A 27,611-nucleotide genomic window follows, 5' to 3' on the forward strand; every position below is an offset into this window, starting at 1 on the left:
CTATTCAGACATTTTCATCACCCAGTGCTGCTCACTAGCTCCAGCTCCTTTTAATTCTTCGGTTATCTCACCATTTATTTCCCATATTTCCTCTGTTACCTTGTATGTGATTGCAGTTCTGTCCTTATCCACGGAGAGGAAAAGCAGATCTTCTGGAAACAGGATCAGCAGTCTTTCCTCAGAGTCCTGTGGAAAAGAGGCATCTCAGAGACAGCAGAAACATTCAGTAACTTCCACTCAGTGGATCCGTCTCAGTCAAAGGCAGAAAATGAAGTTCCATGACTATGACAATACACCAAAACTCAGAACTGGCTGCAGTGCCCAGTTGTTGCTGTGCCAGCCATGGATACTGTTCCTTGTATTTCTTATTCAGGGTGGTTATTCATTGTTTAGAAAGCTGATAGGATATCACAAAGGGGTTTTTTTTTAGAATGTCAGGCACACATCTGCAAGGAAATGTTTAGAAAACCTTGATCTTGCTGTGTGATTAGGAAGGGGTGGGCTATCCCTCCTGGCTCTACTCCCTTGGAAGTTGAGGGCAACAAGTGTTGGAAGTGTTTGGACACACTGCCAGAAGCAGCTGTCAGAAATACAACTGAATTTCCTTTTGTCTCTTTAATACAGTGGGACTTTGACACCATTAGCTTTTTTTTTCCTCTTTAAGCATCACTTCCATATGAACCTAAACTTTCACTGGTTGCATTCTTCTTAAAGCCCCCCAAAGGTCAGAGTGGTACACAGTGTACGTTACCCCCATGCAGCCACTAGCCACTTGCACCATGGTCAAATACTGTATCCTTCCCAGATGCTGAATAGGTTTTCCTTCCCACTTCAGGATGGCGTTACACATCAGATGTCTCGTCAGCTCCCTCTTCTTCCACTGTTCATCACACGGCACCTTTTTTTTTTTTTTTTTTTTTAAACAGAGCAAATTCAGGTAAAACTACAAGTATGATGTTCTTCAGGGTTGTAAAAGAAAGGTATTTAGGATTTGCTATAGGTTTGCTACCTACTGGAACAAACCCCTGTGTACTGTGATTTCACAAGCAGCGGCCAAGACAACCAAACAGCTTTTGCTATTTGAAGGGAAAAGTCTCATTTCCCTTCTCCCTCTCAGAAGAGGACACTGCTTTGATTTGAATTTGAATTTCATCTTAGTTCAAAACACTTTGGGCTTGGCAAAAAAGCAAAATATCCCCCCTTTATTGAGGGATATTTTCCTTTTCCCTCAAAGTAGTGCTGTCCAGCTAACAGGGGAGTGGGGTCTGATGGGGGCTCACGCTGTGCATGGCTACGCCGAGTCCTGGACGGGTTTCTGCAGTCTATACTGAATCCTTAGAGCAGGGCCACCTGGGCTAACTACTGTAAAATTAGCTTGTGTCCATTAGCTACCAACCGTTACATGAATTGTAGGGAGCAGCAGAAATCCACAGCTCTTAAGGGGGGGTGGTGTGGGTTGCCCTTTCTCCCCCCAGGCTGAGGACAAGCATGCTGTTAGACACAACCGAGCTATGGTTCTTGTCAAAGGGTCTGTGTCATGCTAGACATCAAAGACAGCAGGGTGGATGTATAAAAAAGGAGAAACCGTAGCAGAAATGTTAGTAAATAACACTAAGGAGGGGGAAAAGACAAGCTGACTTTCCAATTGACTCTTACCCTTCAGAAACCAGAGTGTAGGACGGTGTGGGCAGCGCTTTGGGAGACTCCTGGCATTGCTGTGTGTGGATTCCCCAGGGCAGAGCTGGGGGGGTGTTTTCAGTGGCAGTGTAATCCTGCCATCTTGTGACCCTTGGGGATGCTGCAGTGTGTCGCTTGTGCGACAGTCAGCATGTATCGAAGAGCAAGTCTTTATTTTGAGGATTTTATTTTTTTTTTTTTTTTTAACCAGTGTAGTAGTTACATCCCAGGAACAAAAACGATCAATAATTTTTCTAAAATCTCTTATGAGCGTAGAGTAGCAGTTGCAAATTTGTGTGTAGCAAGTTTACTTCCATAGCCTAGAACATCTTCCTCAAGTGACACTGTTCCTTTCCAGCCTGCATGCTAAAAATCCCTGAAAAACCCCCATCCACTTTCAAAGCTGCCACTGTTCCCTCTTTTCATCCCATTCTCTTTACAGCTCTTCTGCACTGACTTACCAGAAAAGAGATATTATTGTTGGGGCTGACTGGGCAGTGAGTGTTTGCCATCTTGATTTGGTGCTGGAGGTGTCGAACCCACATGTCGAAGTCGGCTGAATTCTGGCAGTGGATGAGCCTGGATTCTATCATGGAGCCTGTGCAAAGAAACAGAGAGCCCCTGGGTCTGAGGAAGGACGGCTGGGATCTGCTCTGAGCCTAGAGGGCGAGTCCTGTGTGCTGCTCCTCCACTCTGTCGTTCATTAGCTCTACAGCCACATTCCACTTGTGCCTTGATATCTCATGATGAAACTAGCTCGTGTCTGTCTTGCATTATTCTTGATGGCAGATACTGGGTTGGCACCTGGACAGTTAGGGAGCTTCCTTGTTCTACATACAGACGCCAGCATTTGCCTCCTGTTTAGTTTAAGATTAGAATAAAGGGGAACCTATCATTATATTGCCTTGTACGTGAGGAATTCTAGTTAAACTCTAAGGCATTCTAGGTTCAAGACTGTGCAGCAGTTGTGTCCACCTGTAAAAATTAAGATTCTGAATTCCTTCCATCTAGTGATGTCTCATCCCTCTACACAATTACAGCATATGCTGCATGTGAGAGTCCAGTCCGGAAAGGCACAGCGTGTTCTGCAGAGTGGCTGAATGTCGGAGGCATGTCCCTTCTTCAGGCCTCCTCCCCGTGGCTGCATTACCCTCTCATCTTCTGGCCATGCAGGCCAGTCCTTGAAGGCTAGAGCATGGGCATCACTGCTTTGTGACTACCACAGGTCCCTCAGGAACTGCGGAACAGGCTTACCCGAGATTTCAAATGTGTGGCCGATTGCACTCACAATCACTCTCAGACGCATCCCAGCAAGAGGAAGGAGACCCTGGTATGGCAGGGAATTATGTTAGAAAGTGGTTGGCAACAACTTCTCTGTCCCACTGCAAGTCCCTCTCTGATGTACAACGGAATGCTTTTTGCAAGCCAGGCTAAAGAATTTCCCATCCTTTGAACCTCTGACTTTAAGGAAGTCTGTGTGGTATGGCATTCAGCTCTTTGTCTGAAGACACAAGAAATCAGGGGCTTAGTCGTGTTTCCCTACCTGTAAAATTACTGTCCTCCTTCATAAAGTGCTCTGAGGCAGAGGGGTGAGCTCCCCCAATAGACCGAGGCTGGTATTTATTGAAAAGCGCTTTGTATGAACTAGATGGAATTTTATCTGCCTTGCAGCTTCCCCCTCCTTAGTTCCCGCCCCATGCCCCAAACCGTGCTACAAGACTACACTGACATTCAGGACAAAGAAGCCCTGGTTTGCATTTTAGATCCTGTATTTCATAAACTGATGAAGTTTCTTCTGTGTCCTCTTCCACCACCGATCTTAACTCATGCAGGGACTTAGATTTTTATCAACTCCGACGTTACATGGATCAAGGACCATCTCCCTGTAGTTACGACATTTCCTACTTTGGCTCCTTTTCCCCCTCGCATTTAGGATGCACATACCCCAAGGACCATCAGGAGACACTGCTGTGCTGACAGCAGCTCCTCTGAGTGTGTCTGCCCTTGGTACACCACGTCTGCCCCCAGTACACCTTTCTAACTCACTCTCCTGTAATCTCCTGTTCTCATGACCTTCTCCCGATACCTCCTGGTTGATGGCTTGGTCACTTAGCTCACTCGTACAGAGTTGCAGTCCCTCTCCCTGGGTAAATAAGTGGTGAGGCCAGCTAATGTTATCGATCCTAGAAGCAGGCATATAAATAGAAATTGGCACTTACTCTTCAATCCCTGGAGCAGACTCGCTTCCCTGTTCAAAGCAAGCTGAAAAATGGAGCTACTGTGCTAGAAAAACGTGCCAAAGCTCCACTGAACCCTGTCAAGTGTCTCAGCCTTGGCTGATGGGACCTGCTCCATCCTGAGCCTTCCCCTTGGCAGGGCACCCAGCGTGGGTACTCTTATTGCCGTGTACATGCTAGAGCTATGAGCAGAGGTGTTTAGGAAATCTTGAATATGAGCACGGATACATCAGACACAGAAAGATTCTTGTGCTTTACCTCATAAACAAATGCCTTCCTTGTACGATCCACTGAAAGAATCAGCAAGTGAAAGGAGGACAGCACAATGTAGCATTCACACATCTCCTGTGGAAATAAGATCAATTATATCTTTCCTCCAAATTGTTTCCACTTCTTTTTTTTTTTTTTTTTTTAATATTTTCTCGAAGCTCTTCACCTTCCCTTCCTCTGTGGTGATGCAGTACTTTGTGCATCTTTATGTGCAGACAGTGCTGATGATGCTTAGTGACTAGGAGCTGTGTCTGACTGCTGGACTGTCCTGCACTGGGTCAGTCTGACTGCAGCTTTATGTCAGTACTTCATAATTTTATATCATTTTTCTTTAAACGGTGTCTGTGCGCTCTCTGAGCACTGTTAAGCCAGACCATGGCATTCCTGTGAGACAGGGAGGTTTTGCTCCTGTGTATACAGCCAGATAAACAGTGATGTGCAGAGAGACGTGAATCCATGACCAAATTAGAATAGCTCTCAGTTCTTTCTTCTGACTTCATCAAAACCAGGGTAATGGCAACCACACTGCTTTAGTTTTATCAGTCATCTCCAGTACCTGTGGACTTTTACACATACAAATTCACAACCGTAATAACCAGTCCTTATCTCTCAGGGGAAAAGCATACAAGAGACTTCTGACAAAAAGGACATTTCGTTTCTCCAGGGAACGAATGCAAAGATTCACGCTGCTCAGATCCCTTCAGCTTTTACAGCACTGGTGAAAAGTTAAACATATTAGCATTAACTCTTGAAAACAAAGGTCAGGACAAATTGTAGCTTTAGGCAAGCACTGAGATTTGACAGTCATTCAGACAGGATGTATGAAATCCAAATGTACCCCCACCTTATCCCTTGCATATTACTCAGTGGTTGTAGTAAAAGGATGATTACCTCCATGCAATAACTTCTCAGAAAAACCAGGGAGGACCAAATAATTTCCCCAAGAGAGTGGATGTTCATCCCTTCCCAGCCACTGACAGGCTGTGTGATCAACAAGTTTGCTAGTTCCTCCCGTGTTCTTCCCCACAGTGCTTGTGTCTGAAACAAATAAACATTAGTATGCATTTCTTGTAATCTTAGCAGGAATATCTTGTAAGGTGAGACAATTAGAGGTGGAAAAATGGAAATGGGAGCCAAGCAATAGTGATTTGTAACACTAGCTAAAAAGAGAGAAGGGATAGTTTTGCAGCCCTGACAGTGGGAGGTTTGGATGTTGACCTTATTATGTGAATTTGCATAAATCACTTCCCCTCTCTCTGAGCATCTTCTCTCAACAATGGTGATAAAACATGGTCCCAGGAAAAAATCCAAAACTGACTTGTGATGACAAACTTTCTTGCATGTGAATTTGTAGAACAAAAGCTGAAATCCTATACCTGGGCCTCAAAACAGGGAGAACTGTTGGTTACTTGCTTTCAAAACAAAGGGTATGTCATAGCCTCTGGCACTTCACTGTAATGGGATACAGCATCAGGATAATGCCTTGGCGGGTGAGATAAATAGGCCTATGATTTCTTCCTTGATTCTGCATACAAATCTTTGCTTGCATGACCCTGCTCATACTCACATCTTCTGTTTCTGCCAGTATTGCAGGGTCCTCAGCATGGAGGGATGCCTCACTCTGGCCTTCTGGGTTGGACCATGTTCTGAAATGGAACAGAATATGGGAAGGCATAGAAAAGCACTTATATGTGTTGCATTCAAAAAAAAAAAAAAAAACACCAAACAACCACAAAACCAGGAGAGAGAGAGAGAGGTGAATGCTCAGCGAGCAGACAAATTTATGAATTCCTGGCATAAATTTGATGTGTTTTAGAATACTCTATTTTTGACAGGAATATTGAGTGGTAACAGCTCAGTGAAATCTAGGGAAAAAAATATGCAGCAGGTGCAGAATCAGAAAGCAGGCTTGTCAAGGAATAGCACACCTGAACTTTTGGGGAACATGCCGCTCAATGTGCCCTTACATTAAGCAGATTGTAAATTCAACAGAGCACTTAGACTCCTAATTTTCCAGACGTTACACAGAAAAGGGTGTAGGGAGGATGAAGGCACTCTCAGCATGTCTGCTGTAACAGACAAGGAAGGAGAAACACTGTTTCTTAGGGTATGATGAAATAATGGAAAGAAAGGTGAAATGTAGCTCAACGCTTGGCCTAAAGTAAAGAATACTGAGGTGGTGTGGTAACAGTTCACGTATGTGAACTAGAAGGAGGAGGGGAACAATTTTTCCTTTTTGTCTGCGGTGCATAAGATAGAGACAACAGCCTTACCTGCACTAAAGGTCAGCTATTAGGAAAAAAACAACAGCTTGCTTGCAAGACTGCAGAACCTTCATCACCTGGAGGTTTTCAAGGACAGGTTAGACAAGCGTCTGTCAAGCAAGATTTAAGAAGAGCTGAGGCTGCTCCAGAGGTGGAAGCATGACTAAAAGCACCTGAGCTTCTTTTCAGGCCTCTGATCTGCCTCTGACCCGTGACAGTCTGATTGAAAACATCCATTTCTGACAAAACATGGGCAGTGCTTGCCAGAGCCCCAGGAGCTGTGATTGCCCGTCCAAACCAGAGTTACATCCATGGCAGGACGGAGTGCTGCCACCTTCAGCTTCTCAGACACTGACCCTCTGTCTTAAAAGACTGAGACACCTGAGGGGACATCTTGAGGAGAAGTAAGCAGGCTGTAGGTAGAAGTTTAGATGATTCTGGTACAGAATGCTGTAATTAATTCTAAATTCTGGCTAGAAAAGGGGAGGAAGAGAAAGCTTTTCCTTTAAGAGAGTGATATTTGGAAAGCAAATACAGCCATTGGGTTTCAGTTTGAGTGGAGCTGATAAGCTTTCTTCACATGCCCCGAAATGGTTACCTACCCCATCCTGCCTGTCTTCAGCAGCTCCACCTCATCCTGGCCGGCTCCTGCAGGCCCAGCCTGCCTGGCACTCAGGCTGCAGCATCCCATGCTTGGCTGGCAGCTCCTCTCTCCACAGATTCTTGCTTCCAACCGATGCTGCAGCCACAGGATCACATGAACGTGCCTCAACTACAGTCCATCAGCGCAAGCACAGGAGGGGAAGGAAACACGCACGTACCCTTCAACTTTCTACTCATTTAAATCCCTCTTGGGTTAGAAGCAGCAGCGTCTTGAGATGTAAAAGCATTTCCTGTTGGTTTTAAACCTCTCTCCCTTCCTCCCCATCTCCTTCATCCCCCCAGCGTCATTGTTTCCTGCGAAGATGGGGGCCTGATGTGGTACGTGTGCGCTGCTGCTGGGCCCTCACCTCAGCCAAATCACAACTGAGAGTCTTAATATAATGAGTGTGCAAGGCACAGATGGTGTAATGAGGGAGGGAGCTGGATATACAGATCTCCTACAAACGACGGGACAAACTGGGGGGTTTCCACTGTTAAGCCGTAGGTTTAGTCTTGGCAGGTTCTTTGCCTGCCTTTTTGTACAAGGGGTTTGTATGTAGGAAGTTCAGCCTGTTTCTGGTTTGCACTGGTCAGATCAACATTGTTTTTAAAAGGGATGGGTGTTAATGTGGTAACTGGTTTTCTGTAGCTTTCCCATAATTTCTGGCTGGCGGGTTGAAGTGTTACTTTCTGCAGAAGAGCTCAGTACTTACAGAAACAGTCACTCGATTTCCAGCTGAGGTTGACACCTCTTTATATAAGGTGAAAATGAGCTGAACATGCACAGCACATACAAGTTTACCTTTTATTTTACGTCTTCTGAGCTTGTGAAAACCCTCTTGCTCTATAATGGTTCTGAGAGTTTTCCCATGATGGTCAAAGACCTGCACGTGTGGTATAGTTAGGACAGTTTGTTTAACAATTCTTTCTGAGCAAGGAAACCTTTTTTCTAGAGCGACCAGGCTTCTTGGGGGACTTCTCCAGCACTTTGGCAGGGCTTTGACTGAAGTGGCTGGTATTGCCTGTGTGTGGCTGCAGATACCAGCCTGTACACAGGCCACTCCTGAGCTTCGAGGGTTGTTTCTGGTCAAGGTCTGCAGCATCCTCATGATAGAGAAGCACAAAATAGTGGAGTGTCTCCAAAGGCAAAACACTCTGGCCTTTGAGGTGCTTGTTGAAAACCTCGAGAAGCAAATCGGGAAGAGAAAAGGCATTTATGAGATGGTCTAAATGCTCTGACGCTAAAATACACCCAAGCTGTCGTGTGTATGCACAGAGCAGCTGTGTGCATAGGAAGGATGCGGGGTCGGGAGGGGAAGTGGTTTTGAACCTGTGATCTGTGGACTATCACTATTAAAAGAATTTAAAAAAAAAAAAAAGAAATCCACCACACTTTTATTGCATTCACTTCAGCCAGCTTCAGCTCCACTGGAAACCTTGTAGGAAATTGTTAGGAAAAATATATAGAGCTGCTTACAGGGCGATACAGGATATGTATATACGCCCAAATAAACATCCATATGCACAGGAAGGTAACTATGAAAGTAAATGTAAGCAGGCTATTGCTAATACCCTTCATGCAGACAGACTCTCACTTTACTACTTCTCCTTACACACACAACGATATCACAGAAAATCGGGGCTGAAAGATTTTTTCAGGCAGGAGCAGTTCGAGTTAATATATATCAGACTGCAATAAGGATTTTTTTCAGTCTTTGCGTAGTTCACGTAACGGTTGCCAGCTATATTTGTGAAGGACGGTGGGGTACACTGGCATTTAAGCACTTCCAATGGGTTGTAAGGCACTTTCAGAACAACAGGTGTGAGAAAAATGTGCGGGTGCAGGGACATGTATTAAGATTTAGCCCTTTGTACATAAATATATAAGAATATTAAAAATAATTACAACTAAGAAAAAAAATGTAGACGCATTTCTTTCTAATGGGTGCATGACTAAAAAGACCATAGCTTTTCTAGGTCTGCATGGATTAGAATTTTCAGTGCCTTCTAAATTGCTTAGTAACTCAGCAGTGAGGTATCTTTATTCAAACTTTATTCCAAGTTTGGTTTGGACCTACAACTGATAGAAACAGGAGTCTCTCCTCTGACAAGCAGTGGAGGGATATGATGACCGTGACTTGTTTGCTCACCAAGACCCTCGCAGACTACAGCTGGGATGATGTCTCTCAGGGCTTTGCAGTTGGTGTGCAGTGCTGGGTTCGCATTCATCTCCAGAAGCCAGACCTGGGAAAGGTGAATGTCAGTCAGGAAACTGGGCTGGGTCTCCTTAGAGTCAGAGCAGTGTCCTGTTACTGCCTTAGTGAACACCTTGGGAGGTAGGACTACTACTAAACCCCAACAAAATCCCATAACACAGAATGCAGGCAGGGCAGAATTTTCATAAGGACTGGATGAATTAAACAAAATCCCTTTTTGCATACATTTACGTACTTGAGACTAGGTGTCTCTGGCTGACGTGCTTTAGATTAACTCCTGCTCTGTAGGTGTGCAAGGGCACTGTGTTTCTTCACATCCCAGTTTCCGTAAGAGTTTCTAGTTGAGTTGTTTGGACACCATGAAATAAAGTTTTAAGGAATCTAGGAATCATTTTGATTTGAGGTAAACGTGGGATCAAAACTAAGCACACATGGTACCGAGTTTTCACTGAACCCTTGGCCTTGATTTCCCAGGTAAGCTTTAGTTTCAGGTCGCAGCCATGTAAGATAATAATTTTACGTATCTGCACTAGTCTCACCTCCATTTCCCTTTGGAATGCCAAGGTCTGAAGCTACAAGCCACCAAACGTGATGGTCCAGTTAGAAATCTGTGTGAAACCAAACAATTAGCTTGTGTGTAATTCTGTTTACTATTTCTTTCCCCTATGGTGAGAGAAAATCATCTGTTCGCTCCCTGCCTCCACCATATGGTGCTGCATCCTGTATATAACACATGTAGGAAATACTCAGTGTTTTGTAAGGAAGGATATTTAATCTTGTAACAGCCCCAGGAGAATTTTACTCCCTTTTAATTGACTTTAAAAAATGATCTTAAAAATTTTTTTTTTTTTTTTTTTTTTTGGAAGCAGCAATGAGTTTGCTTGCAAAGCACCTGTGAAATGGAGTCTGTGCTTGGCAGATTTTGGTGACGTGATAGTCTTTGCTTTGGCACTTTATTTTGCTGAGAATAAAATACAATAATTTTCACTTCTTTGAAATACTTACTAAACAAGTGAAAAGACTGGTAAGTGAAGGTAGCGTAACGTCTTTTTTTTTTTTTTGTCTTCAGAGAACTGGAGCAGCTGCTCAAAAAAAACCTGCTTTGCAGGTGCCAACAGAGGGCACCTAAGTTACATACATTTTTTTCCTGGCAAACTCATCCTTCTTCTCATTAAATGTTCTTTTTCCTCTTGAAAGTTCATAAGATTTTGTGCTGACAGGCAAACTCAATGAACCTTCATAATTGTCTTCATTAGGTTTTGGTTTCCTCTCCTTCAAAACAAATAAAACTGACAAACAGGAGGAAGAAGGTTCTCTGGGATATCTATCATGCTGTTCATCTCCTACATTCCCCATGACTGTGCTGTCTGAATGTCTCACAGTTTTTAAATACTCAACCTCCCAACAACCAGGGCCAGTTAATAAATGCCCTTTGTTCTTTTTCAGGAAGAGCAGAGAGAAGGCGGCCAAGATTCGCCATATCTGCGTGAATATCCCCAACTTCCATGGGAATTTCATCCTACATGTGCTTCTCCCTGCATCTGCTTGAAATTTCCTAGCAAACACATGATAAAGAAAGGGAACCAAAACCCAGAATGTCTGGCCTCAACTTCCTAACCATGGGCCATCCTTTTTCTTTAGGTTTTTCAAGGGAGGAGAACAATAATGAGTGCCCCGAGGCTTTAGCCAGGGGTGCTGCTCTGGATGTTTCTGGGGGATGAGGAGGTTACTGCTCCCTGCAGCCTGCCACTACAACTCCCTGTTCTGTCACATCTTAAACTTCCTCTGTCAAGACACCACAGGTAGGCTTAAAAACTTTAAATAGTGGGACTTGGCTATAGGTTCTTGAACAACATGACAACTGCAGCCGGATCCTGGATTACACCAGGATCTGAGGTCTTGTTCTTTGTATAGTGCTAGATGCAGTGTTAGCATCTGCCAAATACATTTAATTTTCATCGACTTTGATTACTCTTGTGGTGTCATTGCTGCAGAACCACCCTTACAGCAGCACTTTAGTCTTTCAAAGGAGCATTGGAGGGTGAGACTAGGCTCTGTCACGTGTTGACGTGGCAGCTCAGACAGTGTAAGACCTGTCCCAAGGGTCCTTTCCCTGCTCACATGGGCAGAGATAAGACTACCTGGTGTGCGGGAAATGCGTGATTGAGCCAGTTTTGTTCTGTTTCTGATGAAAACACATTTAGTTCATTTAATCGTGTGGATTCTTGCTGGAGCTCACCAGGTGGAAACTAAACATCCTGGCTTGGCTCTCAGGGAGGGAGAGGGCATCAGTTCATGCTCCCAGAAGCTCCAAGTGACTTGACAGCCAAGACTGAATGGGACCGTACACATCTCTCGACATCAGAACTTGTTTTTAGAGAGGATGGCTGTAACATAGTTCAAAGCCCAAAGCTTTCCCCAGCAGGACTGTCTTGTTCTGCGTTTGTGTAGCAGCAGGTGCCCAGGGAGCCTGATTTCTGGCTGGAGCTTTAAGCAGCACTGAAACACCAGTCAGAAATAGGAATAAAATAACTTGTTGTGTATCCTGCGTGGACACAGCTGAAGCCACATGCAGAGTCACAAACCAGGCACTGGAAGGGCTACTCTGATGTTGTTGACCCAGAAAGGGATACATTTAGCAATAATGGAGACCACAGGCTAAGGCAGTAGGGTTCTGTTTTCCACAGCCTTAACAAGCTTTTGTCAGATTTTTTTTTTTTTATCATTGTGACCTGGGGAGGGCACAACCAAGCCTACAGTGTCCATGTGGTACCTCCTGCTCCTGGGGTGACTGAATTATGTCATTCAAATCAAAGGGACCGTCCCTGCTTTAACTAAGGATTTGAGTGTTATCTTCATTTGCCTACATCTATCACAAATTGGCAAACGGCTTATCTGCGTTCACTCTGTTCTCTGGTGGTAGATAGCTGAATTCTTTTATGGCTGATAAAAAATTTACACATCTGTCTTCCCAGCATACCTCTGGAGAGAAGCCCTTTTGCACGGCTGATGCAATGCTTTCTGAAAACAGGTTCCTTGAGCATTTAAATGACGCTGTCCCAAGCCGCGTGGTGACTTGGGCATTTACAAAGCAGCACAAGGAAGCTCCGGAAAAACAATCGGAAAAAAGCCGACAACAACAAAACCACATCCAACAACAAAAACAACAACAAATCCACGTCACTTTTGCTCCCTCTCCTCCTAAAGTACTTCATTCTTTTCTCAGCTTACCTATGAATAGGCAAACCTCCACAGAAAGCTGTGATGTCTCATAGTCCATGCTTCTAAGAACTCCGAGGCAGGAAAAACACCTTCCAAAGACTGAATCAGGATGCTGCAGGGCCTTCAAGAGTGATTAGGAGTGATGCTGGGAGCGTTTGTATCTCAGACAAATAAGGAAGAGGGAAAGGCATGATGAGCTATAGGACTGAACATGTAAGACCGTGTTAAATCAGCATAAAGCAGATCTTACACGTGTCATGAATTAGGATGACAGGAAGAATAAGACTGTTGTGTATTATAGGTGGCAGGACAGGAATTGTACTGTCAGCCCACAGAAAACGGGGATTTTGCTGCGCTTATCAGTGTTAATTTTGGGTCGAAGCTGTCGGACCTGCATCCAGCTGTGGTACCCTGCCTCTGCAGGGAGTCTGCAGGTGTCTCTTGGTGCAGCACTGCACCAGTAAAACCAGTAGCTTTGTTACCCCCCAGCAGGGGCAAGAAAACATGGACAAACCTATGCTAAATAAATGCCTACATTTCCACGCTGGTCTCTCTCAAGGGGGCGTTCCAGGTTCCAACTGACTCTGTCACCACTAAGTGTCCAGAAAGCCTCATCATTCTCATGGATAATACTTGTCAAGAAACGGATTCTGCTTATCTCTCCATATGTAAAATGCACGGGGAGGTAATGGTCGTTAAACACTGAAGTTTTTAACTAGCCAAGTAGGAATTGCCCCAATAGAGTGATACTGGATCTTCTATTCTACTTTAAGTTTACACAGCCAGGGCTTTGCATGCCAACCTTGCAAAAGACAATTCCCACTGAAATTTGAGAAGCCCCAGTTTCTATGTCTTTGCCATTTACTCTCCCTTGCCATTGACTTCCTGTACAAAGGAGTCTATTGTTCGGGTGCCTTACCCACTGCTGCATACATTAATTCCATTCTTTCATAGGGTTTGCTGTTCCCACTGCCCTTTGCTGGAATATGTTTGAGTTCCTTTCTCCTTTAGCAACAGCAAAATCTGCCAGATGGCTTTCTGTTACGTTTAGGCCAGGTGGTTTTGGAGGACTGTGCTGAATTCAAAGCACTTCAGTCACTGTATTTAACATTTCCCTTTCCCTTCTGGCTTTTCTTGTTCTGTGTTTCATTCACTCTTTACAAGTTTGAGCTGTAATTCTAGCAGGTTTCCTAGACTCGGTGGGCTGACCTATTGCTAAATGGCGAACCTACAGTGAACATGGGGGTGCTGATGCTGACATCTGGATCGATATCAGCACAGGGAGGGCGAGTTCTTCCTTGCCTTTGATGGCTACTCAGCTAAATCAGTGCAGTTCATGTGGTGTTAGAGGCATCACACACTGATTTATGCTGGCTGATCATCTGGCATGTTTGGTTTCTGGAGAAAGAAGGAACTGAGTGGGCATTGGAACGTCCATCCTTTTCACTGTGAACTCCACATCCCTGTGAAAACCCTGCACAGAAGAGTGTCACCTGCAGCAGGTACTTTTCTTCCCATCCTGAGCTGTTAATGCCAGAGTTTCTCTGTGCAGCGAATGTGCAGGCAGTGCAGGTGCCATGTCTTGATGCTGAACAAAGGAACTGGAGAAAAAAAAATGAACCCTGCACTTCATAGCTGACTGTCTGAAAGCTCTATTTCATTCCTACCACCAGAGCCTGTGTCAACCGTCCAGCCAATATCACACCAAGTGCTTGACGATATTGTATTCGTACCTTAAAGTTTTCATCAATTAAAAAATCACAGCCGATGAGATCAAAGTAGCCCGGTTTGTGATCCAGTTTGTGCCTGGCTGCCAGGAAGCACTGCAACATGGTCTGCTGCATCCTTTCCTGAAACAGAAGACAGGGAATGGTGGTAACTGATCGTTGTGAATGCTGAGGGCATAGCCGTCACTGTAAGTCAGAGGTGTCCTCTTGCTTTAGGGACATTTTTTCCTTCCCCTGACTCCAGCAGAGCTCCTCTCTAGACTTAGAAGGATGCTGCATTTTGCAGATTATGTGTCTGTCCACTTTGAGTTGAAACCTCCTCTTGAACTTGGTTCTCTTGACTGCTCCTGTGGTGTGTGAAGGAATCTTGGCCCTTGGCCCTTATTCAGAATGAGCTGCCTGCAGAATTTTTAGTGGTTTTCTTTCATTTACTCCTATGGAGGCACCTAGATGTGAGCTGAACACAGCCATTTCTGACAGTGATGATTCACAACCCCCTCACAGCTGCGCTGGACATAGTGTGTTAAAGAAGCCTGCTGAGTTACAGCAACTTACAGAAGGTGATGCTAAGTTTCCTTCTATTTGGAGTTGAAATGCACAGTGGGGAATTTCTGCATGAAGAGAGATACCATAATGTTGGCTGAAGTTTCTGATCCCCTGAGAAACCTGGCATATTCAACTATATTTGCTTTTGAGCTGTTTTTCTAAACAAAAATGTATTTTAACAAAGTTTTTTAGCTTTTTAATTTTCTTTGTATTTGGCTTTAAACTACAGCGTTTCCAAACTTAACCTGAGAAAGCTGTGTCCTCTGCTCTTTTCATTTTCACCCCAGCAAGTCCTGTAGAGAACTGATGCATCATTAGACTCAGGCTGATGAAATGATGTCTCCAGGACTCATTTCTTCACTTTGATTCCTCAGTGAGACAGGAAAGAAAATTTCTTCACTTTGTTTCCTCAGTGAGACAGGGAGATGGTCAGAAATCAAGCCAGTTAAGCCTTCTTATCTTTCCTCCTTGATAAGATCTAAGGCTCTGAGATGATTTTCATATGGCAGACTCAGATGGCAAACGGATGGTGAGACCGAGTCAGACAGCAAAGAGACCACGGAAAGTGTAGTCCCTTTTCCGACTCAGATCTGTCAAGCTGGAGAGCTTTCTAACGTGCACTTTATTTTTTAATGCAGGACCACAGCATCGGGCCAGGAACGTGAAGACAATAATTGCATTTTTATAGCTAGCACTTACATTCACTCTCTTTTTCTCAGCTGTTTGCCCATTTTATTAAAAATAAAACTCTTCGTGTCTTCACTTCTGTGTTTCGCATCTGTAGATAAATGGTTACCATGGGACCGTCAATACCTTCTCACTCAGTGTGTGTGTTTCCTTGGGGACTCCAGTGAACTGACGGGTTTTCTCCGTGTTCCTGTCACCCTAATTAGGCAGACCAGCACACCACACGCTTGCTTGCACTTACAGTAAACACAGTGAAAACCCAGTCTTTGGGGAGGCCGTTGGTTTTTCTCAACTTCTCATTAACGTAGCTGTTGAAGTCCTCCATCCGCCAAACTGTCTCCTCTTTCAACTGGCTGTACAGGGAGTTCTTCTTCTGCACGTGCTGAGGGAACAGAGCGAAGGGAGGATTAGATGTCTGGCAGTGAGAAATCACTGGGAACTGGCTTGCATGATAGACATCCAACTCGCCTGAGTTGTTCCAGACATCTGGAGTTGGGAAGAACCCCAGGATCAAGTTATAGAGGTGGAGGGAATAGAGCTCCTCGCTACCAGAGCAACTGTCCTGGCTCTCACTGTACCACACTGCCACAGGCAGAAATGTGCCTGACCCACATGGATGCTGTAGAGACAATTCCCCAAGGTCTCTGTCAAAGGAGTGTTTTCTCTGTGTGTGTGATGTGCCTGGACCAGCGGCTGGCGGACAGGGAGAGCAGCTTTCAAGTCATGGTCATGATATTCTTCAGACTAAATCCAGTTCCGGTGTCTATCTGCCTGGTACTGCCCTAGAGGAGAGTACATCTGGGAGAGACGTAGGGATGTATCCCCAGCGGAAACATTGAGGGTTTCTCTCTCCCTCTGTCTCATTAATCCCCATGTCCGCTGGAGTTTATCAAAGGCAAGTCCTCTTTCCCTGTGAAGCAGCCGGGCTTGGCTGCAAAGTCCATCTGTGAGATGGTTACTGTGAGGTTGCAAAGCTTCTGATGCTGTCCCTGCTGCCTCTTGTCTTTTGGAAATACAGTAAGAAAATGGCTGATTCCAGGTGGGATGAAAGGGTAGCAAGGGCATGAGGGCAGAATCAACTGTAATTTGAAGAAGCCTGGCCAGCTCCTATAAATTTCCTTTCCCTCCTCCCAGCAGGAACCCAGATAATTTACGTTCTGCTAATAAACACCTGTCCTTTGTTTAATATCACTTGCGCCATGGGATCCTGCCCGAGCACCTGAATTCCCATGTGGATAGCTCTCTAGCTGAGCAAACAAACTATTCCAGGAAAACAAGTAGCACACTGATAATAGCACATATTGCAGGGAGCAGCTATAATCTGCTGTCCTGAGCTGCACTTCTACAGGAACACTGAAACTCCAACCGAAGTGGGTTTGTCTGATACCTCCCTAATGCTGGTTCTCAGAACACAGAGAGTATTTTGCTGGTTCTCAGAACACAGAGTGACGCTGGGAGGAGAAAAGGGCTTTAAAATCAAACTGTTTTCTTCCTTCTGATTTTTTTTTTTTTAATTCTCTTTCATCAGGGCCACTTCTAACTACTGAAGGCCCTCATTTGAAGTAAAAAGCTCAGGTAGATCTGAGCAAGGAAGGCTTCTGTTTTGTATGACAAGAGATTTATGGGGGTACAAGCCAGAGCAGTCTCATTCTGTTATAGCTCTCATTTGAGAAGCAAGATGAGCAAAGATGGAGATTTAAGAATGACGGCTCTTAAAGAACCCATCTGCATCTTACATCATTATGGTTATTGTATTTAAGCACAACAGGATCAGCAAAATCCTTAGCCAAGATTAAGGCTCCTTTGTGCTAGGTAGCTGCAATCAAACGCCTCTTGCCCTAAGAAGCTTATGGTCTAGAGACACACGAGAGAATAATGGCAGGAAAAAGAGGTCCAGGGAGAGAAACTGTGAGGTTAAGCAGGGAACTGGTCCATGGCAGAGAAGGGAACCTGATCTCCTTCTGTTCAGCCTTTCTGCCATGCCTGACATAAGCCCACGCCCATTACCTGGGTGCAGGGATTTTGCATGCAGGAGGCATTTATTTTTAGCCTTTCAAAAGTCTTTTTTGTGCTTCCCACCTCTGTCAACCACACCCTCTCCTTCTTCCGAACTAAGTGACCTTAGTTTACCTGATTGGTCAGATGAACAGTCAGATCATCAGAAGCGGCATCCTAACTGACACAGGCCAACCTGACGAAACCCTGGGCAAAAAATACCACGTATGGTGCCGTGCAGGCGATGAAGAGGTGAGACCGGACATCAGATTTCTTCCCTTCCAGGAGCAGAGGGTGGTGAATATACCTGTGAGAGCAGTTGTTTCAACAGGCAGCCATAATATGTGGCAAAGCTCACACCAACCCCCACAGCCAGTTCCTTCCACAGCACAGAACTAATCATCTCTTTGTCTCTTTTTCAACACCAGTTTTAAGGCGAGTGGCAGCAGAGGGCGCTTGTGGGAGAGGATAGAAATGCAAGAACAGCTCCTCTCAAAAGGAAAAGAAGCCGTGCCGAGGCTCCGTAATTAAAGATTTACTAATATTTACTGGAGAATATACAAAGTTTATGTCTGCAGACAAAGAGCCCTTCATACAGCACCACTGCTTTTATTGCCAGAGTGATGTACTCTGGGAAGTGTTTCCCTTTATCATCAAAGGTCACTGGATGTCTACATAAATAACGAGGATATGCTGTTAAAACAATGATTGCCCACGACAGTTTTCAAAGGAACATGGAGCCTCGCTCTTCAGAGCATAAGCCATTCCTCACTAATAGAAATCAAGATGAGATCTAAGATATGGTCCAACCACTCCTTCCCCTGGCAATGCTGCTTGTCCACGTCAAAGACCACGTGTTGCTCTAACTAAGGCCCTTGGTCTGATCTTGTCAGGCAGAGTTTTGCTCCATATCCTGGCTGCTGCATAAACTCAGTCCAGCCTAATTTGGAAGGGCTGTAAGATCATCGTTCCAGGTTACCATTTCACAAATCTCTCTTTTCAATGAGGCCAACCATTCCTTTGTTATGAGAAGGCATGTTTGGATGAAGACAAGCAGAGAATATTGCTTGCTTTGGCGAGGGAAGCTCTGGGAAAGGTTGCTCTGTTCTCTTGCAAGATAAAGATGCCAAGCCACGATAGCAGAGTGTCAGGGAAGTGGCACAGCATGAGGAATTTGGTATCACCACTTTGCCAGGCCATGCAGTGGTCACCATATGGCAAAACGTGCTTTTGTCGTGGCAATACTACAGAGTTGTCACGAGTATGTTGTCATTGCTGGCATGTCATGACAATGCCAGGCAATGTCATGTGTGTAAGGGCACCAGGGATCTCGGGGTGCCCTGTAAGCCTGGCTCTGCACACTAAAGGCAGCATCAAAAGAATCTGGGAACTGCAGCTCCTGGGATAAAGAATGAAAACATCTTTTTTGCATTTCTCTTTGAAAGTTTTATTCACTCCTCTCAAAGGACTGAGGTGATTTAATTATAATGCATTCCTCAACTGAGGGAGGGACACTGAGGCAAAGGGAAGTTAAGGGAGTTGTGTAACAGTGCATTCAGTAGCTGAAACAGTTCTCATCACTTCTGCTGCCGTATTTTTCCCTTCCTTTTCCTGCTGTTCTGCTCCTCTACAAAATGTTCTAGCAATGGCTGAGAGGGTGTATGTTCTACAAAGAGCTGCCTGCGTGGTTCCTTTATTCGTACAAGGAATAAAAAAATAAAACAACCCCAACCTAAAATTTTAGTGACGGCTAGCCCCTGCCTATTGATTGAGGCCTAGACTTTTGCAGCACTGAGACAGAGTCAAGAAGATATTTGGGAGGCTTTATTAGATTGCACGGAACAAATATTGCAGCCATCCCGCTTGTAAAACACCAGCTTTGTATAAGAAGCTGGGATGATAAATATCTAATTTAAATTCCTTTGCACGAGGCCTTTTGTAGAGAACTCATGTACAGAACTGTAGCATCTGGCCTTTTGGATTCATTCTTAAATTTCCAGACAAAGGAAACTCAAACCTTTCTGATGACAGAGATCTACCTTGAAATGACTGAAGTGTGGATGCAAGACAAACCAGAGAAATCACCTTTCTCCCACAAAATGAAGTCTCACAGGTCGACAAGATGTGTTGTAATCATATTAAATACTTATGGAACAATCCAACTCTCTGAGGCCAGTGTGTTTAATCAAGCACACCACTCATGCATGAATTCCCAGGCTTCAATCTCTACCTTTGCACAATTCTTGCCTGGGGAGCCTTGCACGGTACCCTCCGAGTGAGTAGGTGTTCCTCAGTGCCGTGGAGCTTGGCTTGAAGGGTGTCGACAGCAGCTGGAGTTTTAAGCAGGAAAATTCCTCGACCTTGATTAGAGCAACTCGGTTTGCAGATCTAAATCTGTTCTTCTGCAGAGAGAATGAGTCTGTTATAGTAACGTGTGTGCTGTGAAACACCGACGTGCCCGTTAGTGGCCTCTGAAAACTGCTCACTTGAACGTGTGTGTATGTATATACACACACATGCATATAGATATTATTATTCCTGCGTGTATTTTATGAACATTTCAGAGGATCTCATAGCTATTTAAATCGATTGCCACCATGATTAAGACAATTCACCTTCGCAAAGCTCAAAAAAGGCATTTCTCTCATCTTTTAAGTCCAGGCAAAAAGATTCTGGGAAGAATTCTTTCATCTTCAGTAACCTACGGGCGAATCAAGTACAAGTTGAAAAACCTTATCCAACACATTCATTCCTCTGTTACTTTCAGAAAGGATGGTTGCAGGTAAACTTAAGAAATGGTGCTTTTTTTTCCTGCTTATGGACAATTGTGTGTTTGTTGTATGTTTTTCCTGAGCTACCTCATTCCATAAGCTTTCAAGAATATATATTAGCCTTAAGACATTCTTCATATGCTCAGTTTTTTTGAAAACTAGTTGAGATGGCTGCAGGTAACCATGGTACGGGATTGCCATTTGGTTTTTTGCTAGGTCAAAAATAAAGGAGCAGAAAGGGCCATAACCTCTTACATTTACAGTGTCTATGGCACAAGAAGTTGTGGCCATTCCAGTAGGACAACGTATCCAAAAAAGGGGAATTACTATGACTGTTGTCTTTTGGGGACCTGGCACTACTACAACTCTAGACACAGAGAAAGAAGAAATTCTGTCTCTGATGTATGTACTTCTGGAAAAAAAGTGTTTTTTCTAGAAGATAAGAAAGAAACAAAGCCCCATATATGTTGTATCCTGTACTGTTACACATCTAGAAGAAACTGGTGCATTGTTTATGTGCTGTCACTTTCTGTCGGCACATTTCTGGTCAAGGTTCAAAGAGGTGAGGGTTCTTTCTTGGAGTTAGAGCTCCTACCGATCTTTGTCATCATCTGCTCTTGCTCTCTCAGGCAGCATAAAAGCCCTGTCTTACTGGTGAGGACTCCGTTCTTGGGAATCTGGTAGAGGAGCTGTTCACCTGTATTAGGAAAAAAAAAAGCTTGTGCTCATCATCCCATGCAGCAGAATCTGGAGGATGAAGCTGACTTTGTCACCAACTTGCTTTAAGGCTGTAGTAACAACTCAGAGCAGTGAAAACACTTGCTGTAAATGTGTTTCTGTCCAACCTCATAGTGGAACAAACCGACCTGATGGGGCTTTGTGTAATAGTGTGTCCCTTGCTCCCTCCAGAGGTGCCGCTGCCGTCACACCACTCCAGCTGCAGGATTGCATCGCCACAGGGCCCATCCATCTGCACTGCTCTACAGCTGGCCAGCTGCTGGAGTGGTGCAGCCTGACAAACAGCCACCACATTGCCACCAGAGCTGGCAGGAGGGGAAAGCCAGTAGGGAAGGGATAACACACTCCCTCTGCCACAGGGAAGCCGGCAGCTCTGTGCCGTGATGCTCAGGCTTGCCAGGGCACAGGTCTTGACCAGCTCCCAGAAGGAAAAGAATTGTGCTTAGGGAGTTTTGTGTTTGTTATGCAAAGTACCGCTCTGGGGGTGCCAACCAGAGGCGCTGCTATGGGAGCCCTTGGTTTTATGCTTTTCTGGTGGGAAAGCTGGCAGAACCCTGTGAAGTCCGGACGCGCAGATGAGATGAAGGGTAGAGTACAATTCAAAAAGTTGGTGGCTAATACAGTGGAGTAGTTGGGCTTTTAGTGACTCTGCTCTCCCTAGAGATAGCTGGGATGTGTGGGGTGACCCGTCTGGAGCTTACTTCTCTCTGCAAGCGCACCCTTGCTTCCTTTTCTCCTGCCCCCACCTCCGCTGCGGGGAGCATCTCAGAACACAAGGCACCTTCTTTTTGCAGGGCCCAGACTAGTGCTTGCGAGGTACCAGAGCAGCTCCCCCTCCTCCTCTGCTGCAGGACTCTGCCAGCCTGTGCTCAAATCCAGAGGGAGGTCCCCATTTCAGAAGTGATTGTGATGGTTTGTGTTTAAATCTCTCTACTGCTCATTTCACTATACGTAGCTCACTTCAATGGTATCTTTTCTCCCAAAGCTGTTCTCTTGTCTAAAACCCTTTCTTTAATCACCATGGCAACCCAGCTCTGATGTCCCCTCTGAGGTCTGCCAAGAAGTTGAGGTTACCTGTTTCTCCTACCCCCAGGTGACCTCCCCTGCCCTGGGAGTCACAAGTCCAGCATTCTAAAATTTTTCCCACCACCCTCTCCCACTCAAGGCCCACAGGCACCTCTACCTTCTTTGAAATGGTAATAGGTCTCTCTGCACTTGATTTCACACCATTTCAGCGCATAATCCTCTCTTCTGTTGTCATAGATACGCTGCCAGCCTCTGCTCTGGCAATAGATGCTCACACTGCATAAGGAAAACAAAATTGAAAAGTGGCCTCCCTTCTATTAACAAATACTTAGCTCATATCCCCTGAACTCCTGGTAATTTTCTCTGGGAGACTGACCTAACATGCCCAGAAGCTCCTGGGTGGGGAATAAGGTGGAAATATTAATTAGAATGGCTGCATGGCTGCTAGTGAACCTCCTGGTCTGAACTTGCGAGGGTGGGGGGAGCACCTGAGGATGCTAAGAACATTATGATTCATCAGCTCTAATGAGAACTTTACCATTTCAGCAGGGTTTTGCCAGTTAGGATGCAACTGGTACCCATGGAATAGAAACATTCAGGGCCCAGTCTAAACATGGAGCCTCTCCACTGAGGAGTTTGGAGAGAACTGACAAGTAGCGATAGAAAAAGCTCTTTGTAGACAAACCTATGAAAAACAGAGCAAGGAAAATGCCGTTTGCAGCAGCGATTCTGTGGTTCTTCCTGGTGACAACATCTAGAGAAGAACGCCAACGTGCTGGAAAGAACTCAGAAAGGAACGAATGGAACTTCTGATCTGACAGTTTTCCTTGGGCGGAAATCTCTTCTTATTTTTTCGCTTGGTTTACATTTAGCACAACAGAATGTTGATCAACAACAGTGGTTGCTAGCTCTAGTGATGATGCTAGCGGATTTGCTACCTGGTGGAGCGAAGTGATTTCAGAACAGTCCCAACAGAGAAACTTTCATCAAACAAAGAGAAGCATTTAATTTCTTTGCAAAGATATATGGTTAGCTACTCTGCTGCTGGTGGGTACTTTCTGTTTGATTTATTTTTAAGCAGTTCGCCAGGTGTACCACTCCAAAAAAACAGCAAATCAAAGGAAAATTATTTGAGGCCAATGGATAGTGGATAGCATTGCATGACTTCATGTATAGTCACACTGCTGTTTATATGAGTCTGCTGAGAGGATCTACTTACAGCCCAGCTCCATCAGATCCACCGATATAAAAATATGGTCCTGGCCCCACCAGTACTTTTGGTATCTCTTCTTCTGGCTGTTTTTCTTGAGGGCATGCCTTACCCTGTTTTCTGTTCTCTTTAGACTTGGCTTTGTCAAGCTCCGCTTCAGAGTTGGTAGAAGTAGCTGCAAAATTGGAAGTGAAGAAACTTCAGATGATCTGGCACCTTCTCCATGAAATCCACATCTAGAAAGACAGCTACTGCAAAGTAACAGACTGCTTCAGTTGGTTTTATAGTCCTCTCTAAGGGCGTTGTCTTAAAACAATTCAGAAATTATTGCTAATGTGACTTGGTGGCAGGTATCATGGTATATTAAGTGGAAAAACAGAGGAAATACAATAAAATACATAGTAGAAGGGAGCATTCAAGTCAGCCCTGGTCTGTCAGTGCTAAATGGCATTCTCTTACTTGGCAGGCCTCTGCTTCACAGGACTTTCTCAGATATCTTGTGCAGGTGGGTCTCAGTTCTGCCCGAAGCCGAGCACAGATCATCCCCTGGAAAACAGAGGGAGAGTCTGACAGGCTGCAAGGTCTAGGGGGGTGCGGGGGTACAAAGGGAGAAGGGCAAGAAGAGCCTCCTGAGGTGTGTTAGCCATACACTGTACATTGAAGCAGGTGTTCTTTCAGCTGTTAAAGCCTACAGGAATTTGGACAAGCCCAGGGTGTGACAGCTCTGAGGTCCCCCCAAGAGGCAGCCACACAGTGGACTGGCACACGTGAACTGGTGACGATGGCTGAAGGGGTGGGAATGGGAAACACCCGGCTTCAAATTGGTAACTAATCATGTCAGGCTTGCAGTGCTTCTGTTACTTATTCTCAGACCCCAGGGCTCAAAAGCTGGCGAATTTGTAGGGAATAATATTTTTTTTTCAGTACAAAGTTAATGAGATCTGCTTAACCGGTAAGTGCTGGTGGGTTATTTGTGGAGGAGAATGTCGGTGCTTGTACCTAGCTTTAGCAGTTGTGAAGAACTTGGCCTTCTAGGAATAATAAACTCAACTGAAAACTTCCAGATCTTCCTCTGTCAAGAGGTTTCCCTGTATAATACCTAGCAGAAGCTACACCCATGCTTTGTCCATATTTCAGGTCTCTGATATTCTCCTTACAGCACAGACAATTCTCTGGTGCAGTCTACAATGATATTCTAAAGCATAAAGATGCTTTAAAGCAGCTGAAGCAACTCAAGTATCATCTCACCCTGAGAGAGATACAGGCCCAGAGGTCCAGCACTGTGCTTTATAATGGATTTTTTTTTAACTAAAGTAGCAAAACTTGTTCAGGGTCTTGCCTCATACGCTGTGGTACTGTTAGAAGAAAATATGGTATGTGAACAATTTCTATCATCTGATCAATCTTCACATTGTTCAGATGTTTTCAAAACAGATCAGGGACATTATAATGAGATGAAGGACATGGCCGGTTTGCAACTTGAATTACATTTGGATATGAATGGAAGAATGGCCAATATTGGGAAATTTTGTTTTGAATATGATTGCTGGTAGAGGACTTCAGAAGGGCAAACCGTCTGGTTTCAGAAGTGGTATCTGATGTAATAATGTCATCAGCCTCAAAACTGTTGGTGGATTTATCATCCATTATCTTGGCCGTAGCAAGAAATTTCTGTTTGTGGTCTGATTTCTCAGCTCGTAACTCACAGGAATGGTGAGTCTGGCACTTGCTTCCACAACAGCTCATGACTCCTTCTGTAACTAACATCTGGGATATTGATACCCAAATCACTGGCTCCAAACCTACAGAAAATAAAGGCTTACTGCTTCCAGGGGCCCAGAAACTGTGCCTCTGGTTTCTCTTCAACCTGGCTGTGCACAAAACTTTTGGGAACAATATTGCCTGTGAATAGGAAAAAAAAAAAAATAAAAATCCACTCTGTCCTAATTCTGTTCCCATTGGAACTAGGTGGTGGCAGGGAAGGAGGGAGCAGGAAACAAGCAGATGACAAGACTGGAGTCGTCTATTCTTTGGACTCTTCTTTTATCATTATTTGTTATAGCACATGCTGCGATCCCATGAGTGAAAATTCTATCTCAATGCCAAAACTCCTTTGACTTAAGTGGAGCAAAGGTATTGGGCATTGTTATCTCTGATATTTTACAAGCACTTGTTTTATGTCTCCATCGTGCTCCACCTATGAGCACAGGTGCAGTCTGCGGTGAACTCTGTGCCCACAGTTACTGGATTTCCCAGCAGGCTCCCACACCTGGTTCAGTTTGCTTTGGAATAAAGAAAGTTTCCTGCAAACCCTTTGAGGCAGGACTTGCTTTAAATTTCTGCTTCATGCAGTACTTGGCACCGAAGGGTTCTAAGAGTAAAAAACCCTCAGCGTTGTTACAAACTGCAGCACTATCAGTGCGAATCCCTGGATTCCTGCCTTAAATTTCCTCCTTAAATTAAACCCAAAACAAACCAAAAGAACATACTAAACAACCAGTTCAAACAAGCCAGGGCACAACAGCCATGATGGAAAATACTGCCTCGGCAGTGTCTTGTAACCAACGGAAAGGAGCTTTTTCCTGAGTGAATTTTGAGCTGCCTGTTACTGGTTCTGTGGAGCTGAGACCTGGCTTGCTCGCTGCGATGGTGGGACAGTGCCCAGGGCAGAGAGCAGTGCCCAGCTCTTTGGTCACAATCTCATTTTGCCATCCCAGCACCAGACCAGGTGATAACATCACATATTCTGTCTTCCTCTAGAAGAGGCCGTCATTAGCAACTCAGTCAAATTTTTTGAACAAACTGTTTGAAAGCAGCTCAAAGGCAGGGTTAATTCAAAGGCACGCAGAAAAGTAGTACAGTGCAACTAGTTTCCTACACCAAATGCATTTTGGTTGTACCACAAAGTGGTACCACCCCTCCAGGTACTGGTATCTTCCACGAGGGAGGCTGATCTCCCTCCTCTGCCTTAACACGGTGTGTTATTGTGCTGTTCTTGTTACTCTTTGATATGGGAATGTAAATATTTATTTATCTATTTTTAACATTTAATTGCTCATTCGTACCTCCTGCAAGAGCTTGTGGCTCTTTTATCATCTCCCTCCTTTCCTGGAGTGATAAGAAATTAGTCAATTTTAAACAGCCCCATTTATCCCGAGACACGGACACGTGAAATAACCTGCAATGATTGAAGTGCTGGTGAGGTATTCTTCCATCAGTCTGAACACGTACATGTCTCTCCCTCTCTGATCTTTATACAGAGACCCAAGGGGTGGGAGCCTTTTATCCTCTTTTCTGTCTAATTATGGAATCTCCCACTATTCAGGATGAACCTTCATTTTGTCAAATCTTTTGACGTGTATCAGTTAAGCATGAGTCCCCTTAGTCTTCATTTGTTTGTGCGTTTTGCATCCTTAGATGGTTAATTATTAAAGAGATAAGGAGAAGGAGGGATGCAGGGGGTTATTCCTGTTGCCTGATGGCATAAATTTCAGGCAAGGGCCTTTTCACTTGTTTATCAGAGGTGGGATTAGACGCTTGTTGGGACTTGAGCTCTTAAAAAAGAACAGACAGAGTGGCTTGGCTTGCACACCTAATCAGCAGAGAGGAGTGGATATTTCAGAGGCATCTGAGCTCAGCTCTATATTGTCCTGTGAAAGAGCCTCTCTCTCTCTCTGTCCAAAAGGTATTTGTGGTGGGGAGGAGGGAGAGCCCTTGGGGAAAGAGTCTTCTAATTTGTCACATAAACTAGCAGCATGAAATTAAACAGTATGATTCCCTTCCAGAGAGCCCGCACAGAGATTGTCTTCACACCGGGTGCAGCCAGTAAATTACATTGCTTGAGACAATTTTGAATTCGGGTCATTAACTTCTTTGGGAATTGTGTGTTGGCGGTGTCTGTATAAGCAGCTCCTATCTCATCTCAGCTCTGCTTTCAGTGCACACGGGGATAAACACACTGGCAGGGAGATGCAGTCTGCTTTGTGTCATTTGCTACCAAAAGAAAAAAAAAAAGCAGAGCTTAGAAGACAGAACTTCCTTTTTTTTCCTTTTCTGTGTGAAGAGAGGTTTAATGGAATAGTAGCTGACTGATTTCTCCAGAATCCAGAGTTTAAATCTAGATGAAATCTTCATTTAAGAAAGCTAAATGATCTAAACATTGTTCTAAAGACAAGCACAGCCCGATTACTTTTGTAATTTAAAAAATTTTCATTTGAAACAAATAAATATCTTTTTTACTGCCAATGCAGAGAGCCACACAATAACTAAACCAAGGATACAAGATTCACCTTTGTCAGCTGATAAGGATCCAGCCTGTTGTTGGCTACTTCCTTGCGCCGTGGATTTGGTGTTCTTTTTCCTCATGGTTGGCACCAAGGCCAT

General features: G+C 44.5%; 1 protein-coding gene across 1 annotated transcript; it reads right to left on the minus strand.

Annotated features, from left to right (window-relative positions):
- TTLL10 (tubulin tyrosine ligase like 10) lies at positions 1-27,611 on the minus strand. Its single transcript, XM_074925127.1, is given in 13 exon segments — positions 1-186; positions 2,139-2,275; positions 8,050-8,288; positions 9,243-9,334; positions 14,262-14,378; positions 15,730-15,870; positions 17,619-17,790; positions 19,714-19,885; positions 20,099-20,184; positions 20,831-20,951; positions 22,176-22,294; positions 23,238-23,403; positions 27,509-27,611. Coding segments are annotated over 13 exon segments (1,851 nt in total).

The sequence above is a fragment of the Athene noctua genome, chromosome 22 (genome assembly GCF_965140245.1).
Source record: "Athene noctua chromosome 22, bAthNoc1.hap1.1, whole genome shotgun sequence".
NCBI classification, from domain to species: domain Eukaryota; kingdom Metazoa; phylum Chordata; class Aves; order Strigiformes; family Strigidae; genus Athene; species Athene noctua.